General features: G+C 39.6%; 1 protein-coding gene across 2 annotated transcripts in view; it reads left to right on the top strand.

The window, feature by feature from the left end:
• The first annotated feature begins 6,257 nt into the window (after positions 1-6,257).
• PCDH17 (protocadherin 17) overlaps positions 6,258-22,010 on the top strand; it is a 116,443-nt gene continuing 100,690 nt past the window's right edge. For both annotated transcript variants that reach the window (XM_070380220.1, XM_005894560.2), the window contains exon 1: positions 6,258-11,238. In XM_070380220.1, the coding sequence (XP_070236321.1) occupies positions 8,668-11,238 (2,571 nt within the window). In that variant the 5' untranslated portion in view covers positions 6,258-8,667. The remainder of the gene's footprint in view (positions 11,239-22,010) is intronic.

The following is a 22,010-nucleotide window of genomic DNA, read 5'->3' as shown; positions in this document are numbered from 1 at the left end:
CAGTAACTAATTTTTGTGAGAAATAAAGACACATTGCTCTTTTACCACCAAAGTTGGATTTAAGTTTTTCAGTATTTAATTAAAATACAATACTTCATTATATTTCTGTTTTAGTATTGGTAATTTATAAGTGACCATGGCCTTTTTTCTCTCATCTTTTCTAGAAACAGTTAACACTGACTTGGAAAGATGTGGACACTCTCTGAGATGCTGATGTTAGAAATTAGGTTTCAGCAGCTCTAAAAATCCATCCAGCCATAGTATTTTTAAAGATGATTCATTCCAGTGATTCCATTTATTTAACATTTAACATGATTTAAAAAACGTCATTTCATCACTTGAGAGCAGAAGTAATGTTATTAGATGTGTACTTGTTTGTGTATGTTTAGAAGGGAAAAGCTAAACAAAGTTTCTCTACCTAAAACAAAAGTCTGCTATTTCCAGTGTGACAGACAATAGCTGTTTAACAGTGCTTGGTTTTGAATTGAACTGCTCCGAATTTTTAAAAGATAAGAGGAAATAATATGTTTAGCTCACTGAAAAGAGGAATTTACATAAGTAGGACATAATTATCCAAGTAAGACCTTGTCACTGAGACTTGGGAGGGTTAATGATTATGATGATAATTAAAATGCAGAGGATTTGTAGAGTACTTATTTGCTTTCTGAAGAGCTCAGTGTACTTCTTATATATTCTATTCTTTTCATTGATCTCTGTGCGATAGCTATACGAAAGGATGTTTAAATACTTCAGAATAATGGAAAAAAACATCTGACCTGTTATTAATAATAAGTGATTATAAGCTTTTGGGTTTTGCCTTACCTGAAAGGCAGGACCTCCAATGACATAGCTTTTTGAAACATCATTTCAGGTCATCATAGCAAAACTGACTCTGAGGAAAGAGTGCCACCTACTGAATCAAATTGCTCCGGTTCCCTCCAAGGACTGGTCTGTCAGTTTTAGAATTCTCCTGACATGCTTAACTATAAGGTTTAAAATTGTCCTAACATGCTTAACTTAGCATGGGATTGTTGAACCATTCGTGAAATAATTATTTTTGTTTCCAGCTTCAGTCATTTTATTTTAACAAATCATCAGTTATATCTGTAAATTAACCATTTCATTCAAAACCTTTTTATTTGTTTTGAAAACTAGTATACAAAGAATGATTGAAGAAATCTATATTCTTTAACGCAGGGAATTTCCTAAACAAATGCCTGTCTTTTTATAGTTAACGTGGCCACAAGGGGGAGCTAGCATGCAATTTCTTATGGGGCAGGAGAGTGGCGGTTTCACAATTAACTGAACTCTTATTTCTGGCTAAGGCATAAGAAGATCTAAATAATGCCATTATAAATTTATGAAGTTCAAGATAACTTTTCTCACACTTACATTTTACACAATGTAATCCAACTCCCCTTTTTAATGTATGTTAATTAATACATTAAACACACTGTAACATATTAGGGTGATGATTCCTATTTTCTGTATGAGCTCTCTCTCAGGTATTCTACACACAAGTACATGTACACATTTTGTTAAAACCACTTCAAATAGTTTGCAACTGTAAAACTTATATATAAAAAGTTTAAATTACCTCTTAAATTTAAGTCTCAATATTTTAAAATAAACAGACTAAAATGCATTCAAAAGTTGATCACTGGTGACTAATTTATGAATGTCCACTTCTGATTTATATGTATATAAAATAATGCATATATGTATATAAAATATGTAGCACCAGTTGGAAATTTACTTTATTATTGTGTGAATTTCAAATTACTAGAAATTCCAAGTTTTTGTAAGGTTAATCCTGTAATTTTAATTTGACTTCTCTTCGGGAACTTACTTCCTGTGTATAAGAGAAGGGTACTGTATGTGACTATATTATATTGTAACATAACATACATGTCATATAGAACGGATTCAATATATATCATTTCCTGACAAATTTTTTATAGCAAGATTTAATCATTTTAATTAAAATGAGAAAAAAGTTAACATTCAATTTATCATACTGTTTATAGATATGCTTTACTGTTTTCTAATTTATTATAGAGGAGAAATTTAGTAATCAAACTGTTTCAATTATAAAATTTCTCTTGAAACTTAAAAATTATACTTAATATGTATTATTTTATTAAAATCATATTTTACTTATCTTTATTAACATTCATAAAGGAGAAAGATGTTTTAGTCATTGTTATACTAGTAGAATAAATTTGTTATTTATTAAAAGGGGAAGCTTTGATTAAAAGTTAGCAATTGATCAATGGCTGTATGTAGAGGTGAACCTCAAGTATTTCTAACAGACAATGGAACTGGAGCTAGCTATAAATAAAAAATTTACTTGTAAATTAATATGATATGGAAATTTTTGATACTTGTTAAACCTAAAACAGTTTAGCTGTTAAAGTCATTTTTGAAAATTCTCTAATAAAAATATATGAAATCAGGTAATGAAATAATGGTAAAAATGACAGAAAAGGAAATAGTGGGAAGAGAATTTTTCAGTCATATAAACATTTGAAAATAGCAGCAGCAAAGATTTCTCTTAAGAACTGTATTTTATTGAATTCAAGAATGAAGCAAATAGGACAAGTTTTGGAAGAATTTTATAATTGCTGCCATTTTGACAACATGCATAAACTCTTGGAACTATAGCTATAACTAGTCAATATAAACATTAAAGAGTCTCTTGGAGGCAAAATTAAATATCTTTTGTAATTAAAAATCATGAATAATGATATTTAATTATTGATTTAACATAGCAGTATTAATCACCCTTTATCAGCCTATAAAAATAGACCTTAATATTTGTTTGAAGCTTTCCAACCTAATCAATTTATTTTAAAACTCACCTACAATACATTATCTTATTAATTAAATAATGCTATGTCTATGTGAGTATTTCTCAGTACTCTTTCTTAATGAGGCATCATGCATATATATTTTGTTTGAATCACACAAAAGCTTTGGATGTTCAATATATGTGATAATAAAAGAAGAGTACATGGGGCTTCCCCAGTGGCTCAGCAGTAAGGAATCGGCCTGCAATGAAGAAGATGCAGGTTCGATCCCTGGGTCAGGAAGATCCACTGGAGAAGGAAATGGCAACCCACTCCAGTAGTCTTGCCAGGAAAATTCCATGGATAGAGGAGCCTGGCGGGCTATACAGTCCACGGGGTCACAAAAGAGTCAGACATGACTTAAGGATTAAACAACAACAAAAGAATAATATGATTTTGATTTAAGGTTAAGACTATCAATTGTAATTTCAAATCATGATTATCAACCAGTCTTTTCTTGAGAAATATGAGATTCTAGATATCATGAGTTATGCTCAACTTTATGATCCTCTGGATTTCTTATTAAATCTCATATGTTCATAGCCTCCTATGGTATAAAAACCAATAGGATCTTTGAAATGTTAACAATACTTACATAATCTCTTTTTGTTTAAATTGAAGTCAATATTTTAAGAGTAGTTAAAAAGAATTTATTCAAAACGATATTCAAAACAGAAAAAAATAACGTTTAGAAAAATAGAATTTGTGTTACAAATTAGGAGAGGAAATGGCAACCCAGTCCAGTATTCTTGCCTGGAGAATCCCATGGACGGAGGAGCCTGGTCGGGCTACAGTCCACCGGGTCGCAAAGAGTCGGACACGACTGAGCGACTTCACTCACTCATAGTTTTAAAAACTGTATCTGGTTAAAGGGAAGTCAAACAATGGGAAATATCATTTGATTCAATTTCCTATAAAAATGAAATAGCGATGAGACAAAGATTAGACTTAAGGGCTCCCCTAGTGGCTCAGCGGTAAAGAACTTAGCAACTAAGACAAAAAGAAGATACCTGATACGCAGTAGTTTTGTTTTGCTCCCCTTGACTGAAACCCTGGGGTAGTCACCATAAGCATGGTAGTTCTCTTTCCGTACACTAGGGGGAGGTGTGACACAATTACTCTGGAGGGGTGATGGGCAAGTTGGTGTCTATGAGGATGTGCTGGTCTTTCTGAGACATTGTGGGTTTCCTCTCATTTGGATAATAAAACATCAAATTAAGAATAATCAATAAATCATATTACCATTTCCTAGGAAGTTTTTATTCTCTTGTGTTTGCTTTATTGTAAACCTCAAGTAAGAATATTTTATGAGTTTCCTTGAATGAGTAAGAAATGCAAAAAAAAACACAGATTTTTCATATTTAAAAAAAGTAATGATTAATAAAGGAATGTGTAACCTCTACTCTTGACGTAAGTTAGTGGCTGCTTTTAAAGCCTCTACACCTCAGATTTCAAGACACACACGTTAGGATAGAGGTACTAACCCCTGCTTGAGAAATGTTTCACAGGGCAATGTGGTTAGGCACCCACTTCGCAAAATAACCTAGCTTTCAACAAAGCTCTAGCTCTCCTGTCTAGCAAATGAATGTGCATGACAAACTACCTATTCACAAAATGCAAAGACATTTTAGGATTTGAAGGACTGGCTGTAAAGAATTCCTTTTTACATTTTTAAACTCTTAAAGATAGTCTTTTAAAGAACTGGTGAACTTTGGATCCAATCATCTGCAAATTCATACTATAGGTTATCTCATTGAATCCTCTGAGAAATAATAGCTCCTTTACCTGAATCTTTAAGCAATTATCCCAACAACAGTCATCAGAACTTTCTTGTAATTGGTCTGGATTTGATTTCTTTGAATCTTGAATGATTCATGTTACAGGCTTGTGTGTTAGTCATTCACAATTTATAAATGGCAACTTTACTTTAGTATTTATGAATTGTGATCAATACTCTAGCAATCAAAACACTCACCTTTTCTATTTCAATACTTCAATTTTATTTTGCATTCTTAACTCTTTCCCAGAATGACTGGATCATGAACAAAGAAGTCCTCCCTTATGGATGTTTGTGATAATAGTTTGGGGAGAAAGAATCTCTGAGATTAGGACGTAAAGTTGTAGAAAAAGTAGATGAATCAGGAGTGTATTTGTGTGGGTGTTTGTTTATGTATGTGTGTGTGTGTGTGTAGTAGTGGTGGTGGTGGTGGTGTTACTTAGAAAGTACAAATCTTACCAGATTTCCCACTGATCTGTCTTCATGTTTATGTTTCAGTTTCTACGCGTAGAGGCTTTGGCAAATACGGTCATCAACACCTACTTGGTCTTAAGGATACAGCATTCAAATTTCCACATGGAACTTCAATTGCAAGATCACGGTAAACAGAATACCTTGAAAACTATTATGCGTGAGTATATGGATGTCCGCTTTACTTTGAATCTGGGCTGAGATGCTGGCTACTGAAAAGGGTAAAGCTTTAAGTATTATTTAGCCAGATTTGGGTTTTAACAAGCTCCAAGCTTAAATTGCCCGTGAGCCTTTCTCCTTAAAGGAGAGGCGCTTTTTCCTCTGGGGAGACATGGCCTCTCTTTCATTCTGCTTTTCTTCTGAAGCACTTTCATAATCAAGTGACTTTCCTTGCCAGGGTACCGGGGGACCGCTGATATTTCTGAGGATGCAGAAAGTTACATATTGATTGCTGTTGCTCGAGGTTTGTTTGCAGCGGCGCGGGCAGAAGCGGGCGCGCCATCACCCTCGCATTTACACACACACTGAAATACACAACACACACACCCTGCCTGAGAAACAAGTACACACCCCTCTGCACCTCATTTAGATGGGTACACGCGCAGCCGGAAGATCTACGTCTCCCTTGGTATGGGTGAATGTACGGCGCGTGCGTTCGTGTGTGTGTGTGTGTGTGAGAGAGAGAGAGAGAGAGAGAGAGAGAGAGAGAGAGAGAGAGAGCAGAAGCCCAACAGGAAGACCGCAGCTATCTTATTCTGCAAGCACTCTGCGATTCCGGGTTCCGCGTACATCGGATAAAACAATAAATAAATTGCTGTCAAACTTTTTTTTTTTCAGATTCTCTTTTTTTCCAGAGGAAGACGGAGGAGGCGTTTCTCCCGGCAGTTTAAGACTCGGGGGACCCTGCGGCGAGGCCCGGGGCGCCCCCGCCGCGGCGAGCGCGGGGCTGGGCCAGCACGGCCGGGCCCCGTCTCGCGGCTCTGATCAATGGCTCTGAGGCGCCGGGGCCACAGGCCCCGCCCCCGTCGTCTGTCCGGCGCTCCCATTGGACGCGGGCCGGGGAGGCCGGGCCTGGCGCCTCGCGCTTATTGGCTGGCGGGGAATCAGTATCAATGTTTAAGCGGCGGCGTGAGGTGAATAGAGTCAGTCAGCGAGAGGCGCTGGGGAGAGAGCGGGGACTGCGAGCCCGGCGGATGCGGCAGCGGAGGGCGGCCGGGGGGACGCCGCTCCAACTGTTGAATTTTTACCTTTCCTTTCCATCGGTGCTGTGCCTGCGGACATGGATTTATTTGCTTTGAAATCCGCACGTCTTTCCCAGGCTGTGAGCTGATCCTGTCAGGCACCAGATTGAAAGAGACCACCCGTGACAGAAAAGGAGGAAAAAAAAAAAGCCTCCACAACGGACTGCACAATTAACTACGCACACCAGTCCTGGACTTTGTGAATAGAAAACACTGACAGGAAAATCGTGAACTGTGATGCGGAGCTAAGCTGTGAACAGTCTCTCTAATCCAGATTTTTTTTTCTCTCTTTTTTTCTCACCCAAGATTGAAAGATTTGGGGGTTCCTTTACGCCTTTATTTTTAAAATAAAAACACCTAGCAAAACAGACGCCTTGCTTTCCAGAGCCTCGGACTCCGGCAGAAAGAGGTAGAGTAAAAGTGCTGCTGGATTCAGCTTCACCTCCCTCCTCCCCTCCCTGCCTCTCTCTCGCTTTTTCTTTTTTTCCCCAAAACATGAATCTGGCTTTTCTTTCTGTAGAGTGAGTCAGAGAAAGCGTTAGGAAGAAGCCACAACTAATGTCTGTGAAGGGAGGACCATGAGGCGAGAGTGAATTCGATTCGTTCCGCTGTTTCTGACTCATCCGGCAGATCGGAACACCTGCATTTCTGGATGTGTCATTCCCGTTTGTCGAGGCGCCTCGAGAATCCGAGATAATGTGTAGACAGACCCGTGCCTAGCATCCCCTGGGCGGTAGCTCCCCGGGGCGGGTGCCCCGGCTGGACCGCCGCGGCGGCAGCTCTTAGTCCGCTGCCCTCGCGACTCGCCCAGAGAGACTGCGAGAGCGAGACTGCAGAATGCATCACGCCAAACCTTGATGTGTTCCTTTCATCCAACCCACTCCTACTATAGGAAAAAAAAAAATTGAAGAAAAAAGAAAAAGCCCGCACTTTATTCGCTTCAAATATTCACCACTTTTATTCCTCGCCAAGGTTTTCCTTTCTAGATGAAGAGGACTGGGAGGCAGGGCCATTGGAAGGAGATGCTGAATAGAAAGAAAAGAGAGGCACTTGACAGCCCAACCCTCTGAATGCAGAGACTGTTTCCCTTCTAGCGAGAGACAGGGAGAGTGTGTGTGCGAGGACTGGGAGGGTGGCTCCCCCTTCCTTTTTATTCCGCCTCTCCCTCCCCCTTCAAATCTGCACATCCAACCATGAGTTGCCTGTTGATTTCCTTTCGCCTGGGAAGAAAAGCAAACTGGAATTAAACTGCAGGGAGAGAAGTCCTTGCTCGGGGGCAGAGAATGGGATGGTAGCGGCGGCTACTGGCTCAGCGTAAGAAATCAGAGTGCGTTCTACCAACAGAGGCGGAGATACATCTCTACATTTTCCTCCTCCCGACAGACTCCAACCGCAAACGCAGATCAGGCTGTGGCTTCCTCGACTTTGGGGAGAGCCTTTTCCGAGGAAGAGAGGGAGGAGCCTCGTGGAGGGAGGAAACTACAAATCCGGACACTAGTTCTTTGCGCTGCATTTCCTCCCCTCCCTTCGGCTGTTCGGAACGGAGAGAAGGAGGAAAAAAATAATAATAATAAAGAAACACCCTTGGCTTGGAGATGCAGTCTGCCGCCACCGCTGCCTCAGCCGCCAATGCGAGATTAGATCTCTAAATGCAGCAAAACACTGCCTGAAAACAGACCAACCCGCGAAGCAAGCAGACATTTCACAAGGCTTCGGGGAAGCTTCAATATATCTGACTCTCTCTCTCTTCGTTGTTCCTCATTCCCATCAATTTCATCACTGAAGAAGAGAAACAAGTAAGGATTTCACTTTCTGATCTGCCTAGAGACACACCTCCCAGCTCCCTCCCCCACCCGATGTGAAGAGTATTCCGGAGGCAAAAAGCTGGAGTGGATTTGCAGCGCCCTAGCGGGAGTGAGGAAAACCTACGGATTCTTCAGCTCATTACCATCCTCCCCAGACGCGATTTCCTTCTTATCGCTGCTCTCATCGCTCAAGTTTGAGTCGCCCGAAGTCCAGGAGGGAGAGACAAAGCCCCGGGCTCGCCCCCAGCCGCAGGGAGCCTCCGCCTTGCTCAGTGTCCCTGCAGCTCCGCTGCACCGCTGCTCCCAGCCCAGTGCGGATGCTGTAGATCAACAGGTTCGGGGAACTTGAGCGGAATAAGGAGAGACCGCCGGGTGCCGCATCCCGGGAGCGGAAGGAAGAGAGGATCCAGAGACTTGTGGCTCGCGTCGGGCGCGGAAGCTGCGCCCGGAGCCCCAAGCTGGCGCGCACCCATCCGCTAGCCCCTCCAGTCCGGCTGCTTCTGCCAACACCCCGCCGGTCTGGGATGTATCTTTCCATCTGTTGCTGTTTCCTCCTATGGGCTCCTGCCCTGACGCTCAAAAACCTGAACTACTCAGTGCCGGAGGAGCAAGGGGCCGGCACGGTGATCGGCAACATCGGCAAGGATGCTCGACTGCAGCCCGGGCTTCCGCCCTCAGAGCGAGGCGGCGGTGGTGGCGGGCGAAGCAAGTCTAGCAGCTATCGGGTGCTGGAGAACTCGGCGCCGCACCTGCTGGACGTGGAAGCGGACAGCGGGCTCCTCTACACCAAGCAGCGCATTGACCGCGAGTCTTTGTGCCGCCACAACGCCAAGTGCCAGCTGTCCCTCGAGGTGTTCGCCAATGACAAGGAGATTTGTATGATCAAGGTAGAGATTCAGGACATCAACGACAACGCTCCCTCCTTCCCCTCGGACCAGATTGAGATGGACATCTCAGAGAACGCGGCCCCGGGCACCCGCTTCCCGCTCACCAGTGCACACGACCCCGACGCCGGCGAGAACGGGCTCCGCACTTACCTGCTGACGCGCGATGACCACGGCCTGTTCGCGTTGGACGTCAAGTCCCGCGGCGACGGCTCCAAGTTCCCAGAGCTGGTTATCCAGAAGGCGCTAGACCGCGAGCAGCAGAACCATCACACTCTGGTGCTGACCGCCCTGGACGGCGGCGAGCCGCCGCGCTCCGCCACGGTGCAAATCAACGTGAAGGTGATTGACTCGAACGACAACAGCCCCGTCTTCGAGGCGCCCTCCTACCTGGTGGAGCTGCCCGAAAACGCCCCGCTGGGCACCGTGGTCATTGATCTGAACGCCACCGACGCCGACGAGGGTCCCAATGGCGAAGTGCTCTACTCTTTCAGCAGCTACGTGCCCGACCGCGTGCGGGAGCTCTTCTCCATCGACCCCAAGACCGGCCTGATCCGGGTCAAGGGCAACCTGGACTATGAGGAGAACGGGATGCTGGAGATCGACGTGCAGGCCCGAGACCTGGGTCCCAACCCTATCCCGGCCCACTGCAAGGTCACGGTCAAGCTCATCGACCGCAACGACAACGCGCCGTCCATCGGTTTCGTCTCCGTGCGCCAGGGGGCGCTGAGCGAGGCGGCCCCGCCCGGCACCGTCATCGCCCTGGTGCGGGTCACCGACCGAGACTCGGGCAAGAACGGGCAGCTGCAGTGCCGGGTCCTGGGAGGAGGCGGGCCGGGCGGCGGCGGCGGCCTTGGCGGCCCGGGAGGCTCCGTGCCCTTCAAGCTGGAGGAGAACTACGACAACTTCTTCACGGTGGTGACCGACCGCCCTCTGGACCGCGAGACCCAGGACGAGTACAACGTGACGATCGTGGCGCGGGACGGGGGCTCGCCCCCACTCAACTCCACCAAGTCGTTCGCCGTCAAGATTCTGGACGAGAATGACAACCCGCCTCGTTTCACGAAGGGGCTCTACGTGCTGCAGGTGCACGAAAACAACATCCCAGGAGAGTATCTGGGCTCGGTGCTGGCCCAGGACCCCGACCTGGGCCAAAACGGCACGGTGTCCTATTCCATCCTGCCCTCGCACATCGGCGACGTGTCCATTTACACCTACGTCTCCGTGAACCCCACCAACGGGGCCATCTACGCCCTGCGCTCCTTTAACTATGAGCAGACCAAGGCGTTTGAGTTCAAGGTGCTTGCTAAGGACTCCGGGGCGCCCGCGCACTTGGAGAGCAACGCCACGGTGAGGGTGACGGTGCTAGACGTGAATGACAACGCTCCGGTGATCGTGCTGCCCACGCTGCAGAACGACACGGCCGAGCTGCAGGTGCCGCGCAACGCCGGTCTGGGCTACCTGGTGAGCACCGTGCGCGCCCTCGACAGCGATTTCGGCGAGAGCGGGCGCCTCACCTACGAGATCGTGGACGGGAACGACGACCACCTGTTTGAAATCGACCCATCCAGCGGCGAGATCCGCACGCTGCACCCCTTCTGGGAGGACGTGACGCCAGTGGTGGAGCTGGTCGTGAAGGTGACGGACCACGGCAAGCCCACCCTGTCCGCGGTGGCCAAGCTCATCATCCGCTCGGTGAGCGGCTCCTTGCCCGAGGGCGTTCCCCGGGTGAACGGTGAGCAGCGCCACTGGGACATGTCGCTGCCGCTCATCGTGACCCTGAGCACCATCTCCATCATCCTCCTAGCGGCCATGATCACCATCGCTGTTAAGTGCAAGCGCGAGAACAAGGAGATTCGCACTTACAACTGCCGCATCGCCGAGTACAGCCACCCGCAGCTGGGCGGGGGCAAGGGCAAGAAGAAGAAGATCAACAAAAACGATATCATGCTGGTGCAGAGCGAGGTGGAGGAGAGGAACGCCATGAACGTCATGAATGTGGTGAGCAGCCCCTCCCTGGCCACTTCCCCCATGTACTTCGACTACCAGACGCGCCTGCCGCTCAGCTCGCCCCGGTCCGAGGTGATGTATCTCAAACCGGCCTCCAACAACCTGACTGTTCCCCAGGGCCACGCGGGCTGCCACACCAGCTTTACCGGACAAGGGACTAACGCGAGCGAGACCCCAGCCACGCGGATGTCCATAATTCAGGTAGGAGACTTTTAGCATCACTGGGACTTCACTTTCTTGCTGGCTTGGGGAGCTGTCCTGAAACCTTTGAAACAGGAAGAGCCACACTGCCAGCAGCTGTGAGAGGGGCACTTACGGAAAAGGATTTCCACTTGGGCCACTGCCTGCACAGCATAGTCTACACATAACCCCTCCCATGTGAATAGTCGAAAATTTATAAGATGTAAAATGTCTTACTTTTGTTGCATTTTAGACGTTTATTTTTTTATAGGTTTTAAAATGTTACCCGGGTTCAGTGTTCACAGTTTATTTTACTTTGCTGGTCTGCATTTCTCTCCACAACAGAGGATTACTAGAGTAGAACATTTTTTTCAGTTAATTCACTTAAAATTTTTGTATTTCATTAAAAAAAATCTGATGGCAAAAGAAATGTATTCCCCAGTATTAAGTAGCTAATTACTTTTTAAAAGAGGCTAACTACTTAAGTACAGCATATCAACCAACAAGCCGTCAGAATTTTCAGAGCCTGAATCATACCAGTTTTTACCACCACCCCCAAATCAGTGTTTCTATTTAAAAAGTATTCTAAAGGGCACAAATCTTATTAATTCTTCAGCTGAAACTGCAGACAGTGCATTAGTGTAGCTTAAGCTTGGAAATGTGAATTATATTCTGAAGATCTTTGAGAAACTTGAAAAAGTATAGGCTCTAGATATGACTTATATATATCTATGAAAAGTTTATATTTATTTTGTCCTGTGGTTTTCCTGATCTGTTTCCTTAAAGTCACTGAGAGATGAACAGAGTACATTGGAGGGCTGGTCTCATTCTCTGCTGTGAAAACAGGAGGCAAAGTTGCACTAAAGGCACCTGTACCAAAAGAATTCCAGGATGCATTTAGTTTGCATACTGCATATTTTCAGTATATCTAAGTGATATTTAATATAAATCAGATAGTAGATTCACATTATTGGTATATGAAAAAAACTAACTGACCCAGCATGGGCTCTAGACTAACAAAAGCAGTTGATTGTACTGTGTTTAGTTATTGCCTAGTTTCTTTATCTACTATTGGGTTGTGTCACAAAAACAAACTTAATTTTTGCTTATCAATGTGTGTTGCTAAAGATTACTCTGGATGAGCAATACTTGCAATTTGAAATTGAGTTTACTGAAAGTGACATTTTGGGAGGAAAATTAGTTTGGGGCAAATGAAAATAATTTACTCAGAATTTTGTGCTTTAGAAAAACAAATACCTTTTAGTGACACTTGACTCAGTAATGTTTTTATTATTAAAAACATTTATTATTATAAAACAGAGTAGTAGAATTTCATAATCTTATCATTTTAAACAGAAGTGTAACAAATAGTAAAACTCAGCAAAACAGTGTCTTATAATATTTTAATGTCCTTGTAAATCAGACTCATACTGAACACTACTGAATACCAGAGTATCCATTGTAGTTTTAAATCCCATTTTTTACAATGTTTGCTATGCACTAGTAATCATGATTTTTGGCGATCTCTATAAAACTGAACAAGAAATTTCTCCCATAAAAATTATAGTTTCTATGAAAGTCTGTGTGTAAAACTGGTATTTATGATAATTTCTATAAATACACTTGTTATATACTTTCTTATAGTTTTACCATTGACAGTTAAAAAGATATCACAGAGGGTTAGTGCTTAATCTTCCTCTTCAAGTACTATGAGTTGAATTCTTATTTAGTGTCCAATAAGAATGAAGTTTGTGCAGTGAAATCCTCAGCAAGCCTGATTCCTGATCAGTTTAGGGAGAAGCAATCTTGGGTGGAAGTACCCAGGAGGCTTTGACGGACAGGGGTCCTTGAGCAGTGTTTACACCATACCGTCTTGAATCTGGCCATTGCCCGAGGGACAGATGATGATGATTCCTCTCATTAGCAGTAAAACTTGAGCCAGGGCAAATCTCACACACACACACACACACACACACACACACACACACACACACGCTGGGGAGAGAGAGTTTAAACAGAAAACAAAGGAGGCAAACTTCCTTGTTTTCCTGCTATTCCCTTTCTTCCAGAATCGTACTTCATGACATAAAGACACAGGATAAGTTTAAGTTCTTGAAATGGTTTCCAACCTGGCTCAGTTGCCCATATTGCTTCTACAACTGGGAGTTTTTGCAGTCTTATAAGGGATGCCTTTTAAGTTCCTAATATGTTAATTTCCTTGTAACTGTGTCAAGTTTTTCTCAGTGCCTATTATGGGGAACAGAGTAAATTGAGTACAGTGACCTTGCTTTTTTGCTTTCTTTTTTAAACTAGTGTGCTGCAAACACTTTGTGCAGAACTGACAAGCTCAAATTAAAGTGTTCAGGCATCCCATATTCTTGTTTCAAGTTCATTTATTAATGTGTGTTTATTTAACACAACCTGCTGAGGAAACATACTATTAAACCCATGTCTTTCTGAAGGAAGAATTTTAATCCACAGAATACAGATGAAGAAGGAACTATTGGGTCTGGTTTATCTTTATTTTCCAGCATCTTGGGTGCTGTTTAGAATATTCGCAGAGTATAAAATGAAAAAAAAAAATCATACTGTTTTGAGATACACTGTTAAAGGGTGGTGAAATGAAATTTAGGAACTTTGGGATTATAAGACTCATGTTACAACGCAAATTAAAATTTTTCAGAAGATTTTGTGTGAGTTGCAGGCTCTAAAATTTTAGGATTAATATCTATAGATTTTTTGGCATGAATTTTTATTGAGAATAGATGCCAAAAAATCATGTAAGTTGGTGTAAAAACAGTGGTTTGTGAAAAAGTATTTTATTGAAGATTTTCTTCAAGTTTCTCAGCCCATTTAAAGTCAATCTATAAAGTGTTCAAACAATTGACTAGTGATTAAAACATCCTCAGTAGTGTGAATCATAATACAATATTATTATAATGAAATATCTTATTAACTTTAAAGCCACAAAAGTAATTTGGAATAAAACAGGAACACAGATTTTGTGGTCAGTTAGACAAATAGATTATTACACAAATTTATAAAAGCACTCTTCATTGGAGCAGTTTTCATGTGAATTATTTCATAGTTTAGTATGAGAATCTAAAATCAAGTGGAGGTCATTACAAATTGTCACAAGTTACTGCTAATCGTGACTTATCAAGAATTACTAGGTAGCTGGGTAAATTTTCCACAGGTGTTTTCAATGATGGCCTGGTTGCAAAGAGGAAGGAGGCTGGGGACTTCTCACTGGTGGGAGAATTTCCAGTTTTGTTTAAACTTCTGTGTTTTCAGTTGTTTTTTTTTTTTTATTGGTAGCACATAAAATGTAGTCATCTTAATATGCTGTCATAGAAGAAAGTATGTTGAGCCAACAGAATAAGATATACTAAAATAAATTTTTGAAAGGAATACATTCTTACACAGTGTTTTACAGTTCAATTTTAAAAGATTCACATTCTGGTTGACTTTAGACTTTTTATCCTGGAAGAGGAAATCCTTTTGATATACCTGGATGGCCTTTTCAATAAAAGTGAATTAAACATATGAAAATACCTTCAGTCAATCCAAATATATAAAAATGAGATTGAGGCATAGAGGACTCTAGTATCATAATGTAGATAATAAAGTCAGTATCTTAGAATGAAAGGGTGAAAGACAAAATACATCTTTCCTAGCAACATTAACCGTTGTCTGTCTTATTGCTACTTCTCTAATACAAGAGATTTTTGGCTTGGGGCCCAGATGAGTTCTTAAGACCACAATTTTCAAAACTTCATACTCTGGTATGGTAGGCATTTCAGTAACAATCACAAAGTATGTGAATAACTTTTTTTCCATTCATGATTTTCAAGAATCTTTTGCAGTGTTATTCCAAGATGAAACCATTTTATTAATCACATGCACTTATTTCCATAAACTTGATATACATCTCTATTTCTAGGGTTTGTGATGGGCTGAATAGGAAGGGAATATCCCTATCTTACTGCATGCCTCTAGAATTATCTTGTCCAGTTCGGTTTTTTAAGTTTTTTTTAAAAGGTAGGTTTCAGTTCTACTTCAAATTCACGTGAATACACAATCATAAAACATATCTTTCTGTTTTTGAAGTTGAAGTGTTAGTCGCTCCGTCATGTCTGACTCTGCAGCCCCACAGATTATAGCTCACCAGGCTCCTCTGTCCATGGAATTCTCCAGGCAAGAATACTGGAGTGGGTTGCCATTCCCTTCTCCAGGGGATCTTCCCAAACCAGAGTTTGAACCTGAGTCTTCTGCATTATAGGCAGATTCTTTACCATCTGAGCCACCAGGGAAGCTGGCTTCCTGTTTTTACTATATTAAAAATAGTACGAATAAAGTAGGAATAAACTTTAAAAGTTACTCAGCAATTAAGGTGGATATTCAGCAGTTTGAGTTTCTTTGGAGAAGAGTTTAAAATTCAAATTATTATCATTCTTAATATGTTATTATTTTTATTCTTAGTTTTGTGTTTGCTTTTGAAAATCTCAGCTGCAGTGTAAATCTCTGTGCATTTCTCTATTTTATAATAAATAAAAAAACAAAAGTCATAACATTTTTACTATATGAACTAGAACCCCTAGGCTCACTTTTAGTATCAGCTGCTCTAACTGCTCATGAGGTAATAGTTTCTTTAACCAATATTTTTTAGTTTTCAAGAAAATTTTCAAAATATTAGCTAGATAGTACTTTAGTATCTTTAAGGTCTTATTCTTACATCTTTATCAGTCTTTTAAAATGTAAGAGTAAGATGATTTTTAATTTTATTTAAGTTCTTTGAGTGACTCTATAATTTTTATTGAATTCTATGAGTGAATTTTGTAATATCAATAATACTATTATATAGAAGTCTGGAAGGAGGATTTTATTCTTGGCATCATCTTGCTATTTAAGGCTGTGTGCAATCAGGCCATAGAAAAGCATGCTCTAAAGTTCCTATTTCAACTGCTTGAACATATTTTTATTCAAGAAAATAAATTTACATGTTCTAAAGCATTACCTGTTGCCTGTCACTATATTGATCAAGTCAAACAAAAAATAAAATAAGAACACCAAAAAAGTTTTATTTATAAAGTTGCTCTTATAGTACATTTTATTCACTTTTTTATGCTGCATAGATATACATTTATATGAGGTTAAAATAAATGTTATTTTTAAAATAATCCCAAACATTATCTCTTAAAAGACTAAGAAATATACATATTTAAATCTGTAGATAAATATTTAATATTGTTGAAAACAGTAATATTTATACTTCATCATGTTTCACTACTATTTTCCAGTTTCAAATTTTTCACTGTTAGTGCTGCTTATGTAATAAATGCAGTAGAAATACATCTATATAAGTAAGAGATGTAAATTAAGAAAATATTTTAAAAAATTTAAGGTTAATAAAGGTTTACATGCCTTAATTCAGTGAAGGCTGGCTCTGCCCATATTTATGAAAATGTGAACAATCAAACTTCCTGGAGAAATTAATGTATTCATGTACATGTGTATATGTCTTTACGTTTTCAGTATAATGTACATAAAGGTCAAGCACAAATATTAGCCCATTTTTATACTTTTTTATTTCAAAGGTAGTTTTCTTTTCTAGGATGAACTCAAACCTTGCTTTTTCCTTGAAAATATTTTTTTTTTTTTTTTAATTTTGCGCGCCCCGGCGGGAACCGCGCCGGCGCAGAGCCCCGCGAAGGGACGGGCGGGGGTAAGGCACGCAGGTGGAGAGCCTGGGCCCTTGAAAATATTTTTAAACTTGATAATCTCACTGTTTCAAGCTTCAAACATTTTGAAGTTCCTTAAAATAGAGGCGGTTATTCCAGAGTAGTTCAGGAACAGCTGGCTTTCAGTGGACAGTAGGTTGGAGTTTATGTAGATTGGGGCTTCCCTGGTGGCTCAGATGGTAAAGAATCTGCCCGCAATGCAGGAAACCCAAGTTTTCTGATTCTCTAGGTAGTGTGGTGGGGTGTCTAGAGGCACTGTGAGAGTATATGCTGGGAGCCTGCTGATGAAACCAGAGGGGGAAGGTGAAGCCACTGGAACTGGTCTCATGCTAGTTAGGAAGTGAAACTTAACTCCCCTACGCTGAGAAGTTTTGCAATACACTCAATAGTGGGTAAATTCTTACAAATGCACCTGTTAATTGTGATTTTAGTCATTGCTTCAGAATGTATTCCCCTCAGTGATGCTTCTGTTTAATAAATCCCATTGGGCATTATCTTAAAGCCATCTTTTAGTAAAGTCATTAGGGAGAGGGTGTTTTTTTTTTTTTTTTCCTATTGAATTCCTTCAACCAATGACTGTCTATTTGTTAGAGACTAACATAATGGTCATCTTGCCTATCAATTTGAAGATAGTGTTGACTTCTGACACCCATCTACGAAACGCTTTTAAATCTTCATTGGACCTACACTAACCTATTGTCAACCTGTTTTAGCAAAGGAGACATTGACAAGAATTCCCTTCAGAGGCACACAGTATTTTACAGTTAGTCATAGCTTTCACCACTAGCTTTGACAGTGATGTATTGCTATCCTTTGGTCTCCTGAAATAAATTATCTTATAATAAAGAAGTTCATAATGGCATCAACATTCTGTCCTGTGACTAAGCAGAAGCCTGTTATTGCGTCCTTGCTACTGCAGAAGTATAAATTCAATATTTTTAAAGTAAAGCAAAAAAAAAAAAAAAAGATGTAGCAAAATACAGATGCAAAGTTGTGGAGTGTGGGTGGCACTTTTCACTCTTGTGCACTGTGTTCTTCCAGTGATAGACTGTAAAATTGGTTTCAGACAGTGTTTGAGAGAATCTATTGATATACATGCGACACACTTCTATTTGTCTGTTCTGATCCTAGTGACATTCTGATTACTGGTATTTGTAGGCTCTGCCCTGGATCTATTCCAAGGAATTTTATTGTAGTGAAATGACTCTTACAGTTCATTGAGCATCTAGCATAACTGTGCTAAATATGATTGGCACGTTTGCATATATTTATTCAAAAAATAAGGCAGTTAAACAGCATAATTATGGGAAAATGAATCATAACAATAAAAGACCATTTAAGTTAACAAGCTTTGTGATCAAAGGATAAATACAGGTTGGATAAATTAGACTTTAGATGTAACTAATCTACATAAATAGACTTAGTTCTGATTAGGGGAATGGAATATATTAAAATAATTTAATGGTATAAGAAATGCATTTTATTTCATACATTATGAAATATTTAAAGATTTGAGTTATTTTCTATATATTTCTATTCTCTGAAATGGTCGTGAACCATATTTGTGTTGAATGAAAAACAAGCAAGGTAAAGATGGTTATCATCTTGAAACTTATTTGGTAGAATACACGCTGTAAGAAAAATATTTATTTTTTAGGCTTGTAATATTTTTGATTGATTTTTAATTAATGAAACATATTAAAGGGACCATTTAAAGGAAAATTTCTTGTTTACTTCTTTCATCAACTAGAAGCAGCCTTTGTAGAATATGAAAGTGTGAACATTAAAGCTCTATTTTATGTTTTCAAAGCTATATATTCATAATCGTTTTGTAGATATATGCTGTTTTCAAGAAACACCGGATACATGTTTGTAAATTATATTAATATGGATATATATATAATATGGATAATGACTATATTCTCAACTTTTCTAGTGCTATTTTGATGGCATATTTATTTTTAAGTGATAGGTTTAACTTGCATGACTCAACTAATTTCTTTCCAGCAACTGTGGTGCTTAGGTATGTTTTCTTAAGCTCCACTTGGTGGTAACTTTAAAAATGTAATTTAAGCATAAGTCATCAACTGGTATACTTTTACAATATTTCTACCTGAATCAGTAATCATTGTTAAGCAATGATTGAATTATACTTATACCTAGAATTTTCGTGTCCTCCATTTCAGTAAAAACTTTTGCTAAAAGCTCTTCATTTTATTTTGCACACAGTATATTTTAACAGAGTATACTGAAATTATTTTAGGACTGAATGTTTGATAGATTTTTGCTCTTTTTCCATAACACCAGAGCAACTGCATATGCAGAACTGATATATATATATATATATATATATATATATGCACTTATAATTGCCATGAGAAGGATTATCCATCCACAGTATGAGGTTACCAAAATGCACTTTTACTGATGTCCCTATTTCAGTAGATGAGGTAACAGTAAGAAGTTAGAATGTTTGAGAAATAATATGTTTAAAATCTTAGAAAAACTTGCTAGAAAAAATGTTATCCCTTAGTATTTTTGAGAAAAATAAACTTAGCTTCAAAAAGGAAATATTTTCCATTTCAAATTTGGCAATTGCTTAGTTATACATCTTTATATAAATATTAGTTATAAGAATTTCTGGACAACTTGAAAAATAATTAGTTTTGATTTCAATAGTTCTATCAGCAAAAACCCAGGAAATTGCTTGATATTGGTGACTTCTATTACTGTGTCTTCTTAAGACACAAAATTTCTATTTTGCTTTGGCAGTTTTGCATCTGTTTTAAAATAGTTTATCCCAAATCAACTTAATGCACTGAGAATATGAATAAGAGGAGATATAAACCATGCAAAATGAAAGATAAATCAACCATCTATCATTACAAGCATTCCCATTAAGACAGAATTAAAGATTCTGTGCAATTTTACCTTCACATAGTTTTAAGGCAAGACACTTGATTGCTTTATGTTTATTATTTTAGCTTTGGATGACCTTGTGTAACATTAATGAATTGTGTTTTTTCTTTTTGTTTTAAACCAACCCTTATTCTCTTACTTTAATCTTGATTGATTAAATAGGAAATTTCTGATTAATGAGAAATGTTTGGCGATATAGGTGACTCTTTCTTGGCATGGCATAGGCACAAAGTGCATTTGTAATTTTAGGAGCAATGAAAATATATTGGTGCTAATGCATGAATTTAAATGTAGGATAAAGACAATTTATTGAGAGAAGATATTATATGAAAAATAGGAAATATTTTGATACAATACATAGGTTGAAAAAAAAGTTTATAACCTTATACTTTAAGTGTTGGCAGATGCACGGATAATAATTATTAGATGAATTTCCAGATCCTGACCTTCTAGGAAGGCTAGTATTTATTCTTAGATGATAATAAGGCTAAAAATAAGGGAACTATCTTAGTAAACAAATCCCACTTCCAGTCAAGATAAGGTTACTGACAAGAGTAACCTTGCAGTGTGGCCCTCACATCAGCTGTGCCAATACCAACAAATGAAGCAAAATGACTAAGCTTGGAGAAACAAGACAGGGAATACATTTAAGGAGACTTTTTTTTTTCTGATTTTGAGCAATTTGAGGTTTTCCATGATTTTTTTTTTTATATGATTGAGACAATTACATAGTAATTTGGGTTAGAATGCATGCCCAGTTCCCCGTTTCAAAACCCAATTTGTTACCACCTGTGGCTATTTCTATTAAAAAAAAAAGAAACATAATTACTATGAGTCTCAGCAGTCTTAGAGTAAATTTTGCAATTACAATGCTTCCCTTGGGCAGATGTGTGAAAATGGCAGATTAATTCCTGCCAGGATCTTTCTGTTCCTTGTGCATTTTTAGTTTTGGTGTTGCCTGCTTATTAGAGTGGCTCTGTTTGCTCTGGTTAAAGGTTATGTCAGTGTTTCCATAATAAATCTCTAGAAATGAAGATTCACAAGTCAGCCATTAAATTTTGCCTTAGGTGAAAAGTTGACATGTAACGTCTCAGCAAAGGAGCAGTTATTATTTTCCATCACACTCTGTTGTTGGGTTAAGTTTGAAGTAAATGGTAGCAGGACCACTTGGCAATGTTGAAAAAGTAGGACTTAGACTAGCAGGCAAAAAGAAAAGTGCAGTCTTTTGAACTATGAAATAATATCTAATCAACAGAAGCTGATAGAAGTATTTTAATTCTGTGCTTCATCTCTAGCTACTTAATGCATAAGATTTTTAAACAGTCACAATAAAAATATTGAGGCTGGATAGCTAACAAGAGATTTAATACTCCATCAGTTTCCGTTCATTCCTTCTTTTCATTATGATGTGTAAAGTGAAAGTGTTAGGCACTCAGTCATGTCCAGCTCTGCAACCCCATGGACTATAGTAGCCCACCAGTCTCTGTCCGTGGAATTCTCCAGGCAAGAAGACGGGGATGGGTTGCTATTCCCTTCTCCAAGGGATCTTCCCTACCCAGGGATCAAATCCTGGACTCCTGCATTGCAAGCAGATTCTATACTATCTGATTCACCAGGGAAGCGCTGAGATGTGTACACGATATTCTTAATAAAGACCTAATTGATTTACACTCAAAATAACTAATGTTTTTAAGTTTGAATAGTTTTGAATCTCTGGCTCAGTGTTATAACTCTATTCATAAAGTTAATTTATCACAAAGTGGTCTAGATAGGAGAATGGTTGAAGACAGTGATCACATCCATCTTGTCTTTGTAGTTGACAGAACTTAACATAGTTTAATACATAGTAGGCACTTAAAATATGACTTATTTGTGATGTCATATGATTACTGATCAGATGTAAGCCAGGGCTCGGATTCAAACCTAGAAGCTATTCAGGTTAAAGCTAAGGTTGTTTATAGAAACATGTTGAAATATTGATCTGTTGGTAAATAATGTATTTGAAGGTGGCCTATTTGATCATTTTTATTCATAGTTATTACATTCTTAATAACTGCAATGAAAATTTCTATGTTATACTGATAATATTGCCAGTCCATGGGAAAAAAACAGGTGGTCAGTGTTCACAATTTC

This window comes from Bos mutus, chromosome 12 (genome assembly GCF_027580195.1).
Source record: "Bos mutus isolate GX-2022 chromosome 12, NWIPB_WYAK_1.1, whole genome shotgun sequence".
Classification (NCBI taxonomy): Eukaryota; Metazoa; Chordata; class Mammalia; order Artiodactyla; family Bovidae; genus Bos; species Bos mutus.
This window is presented reverse-complemented; position numbering and strand designations above follow the sequence as displayed.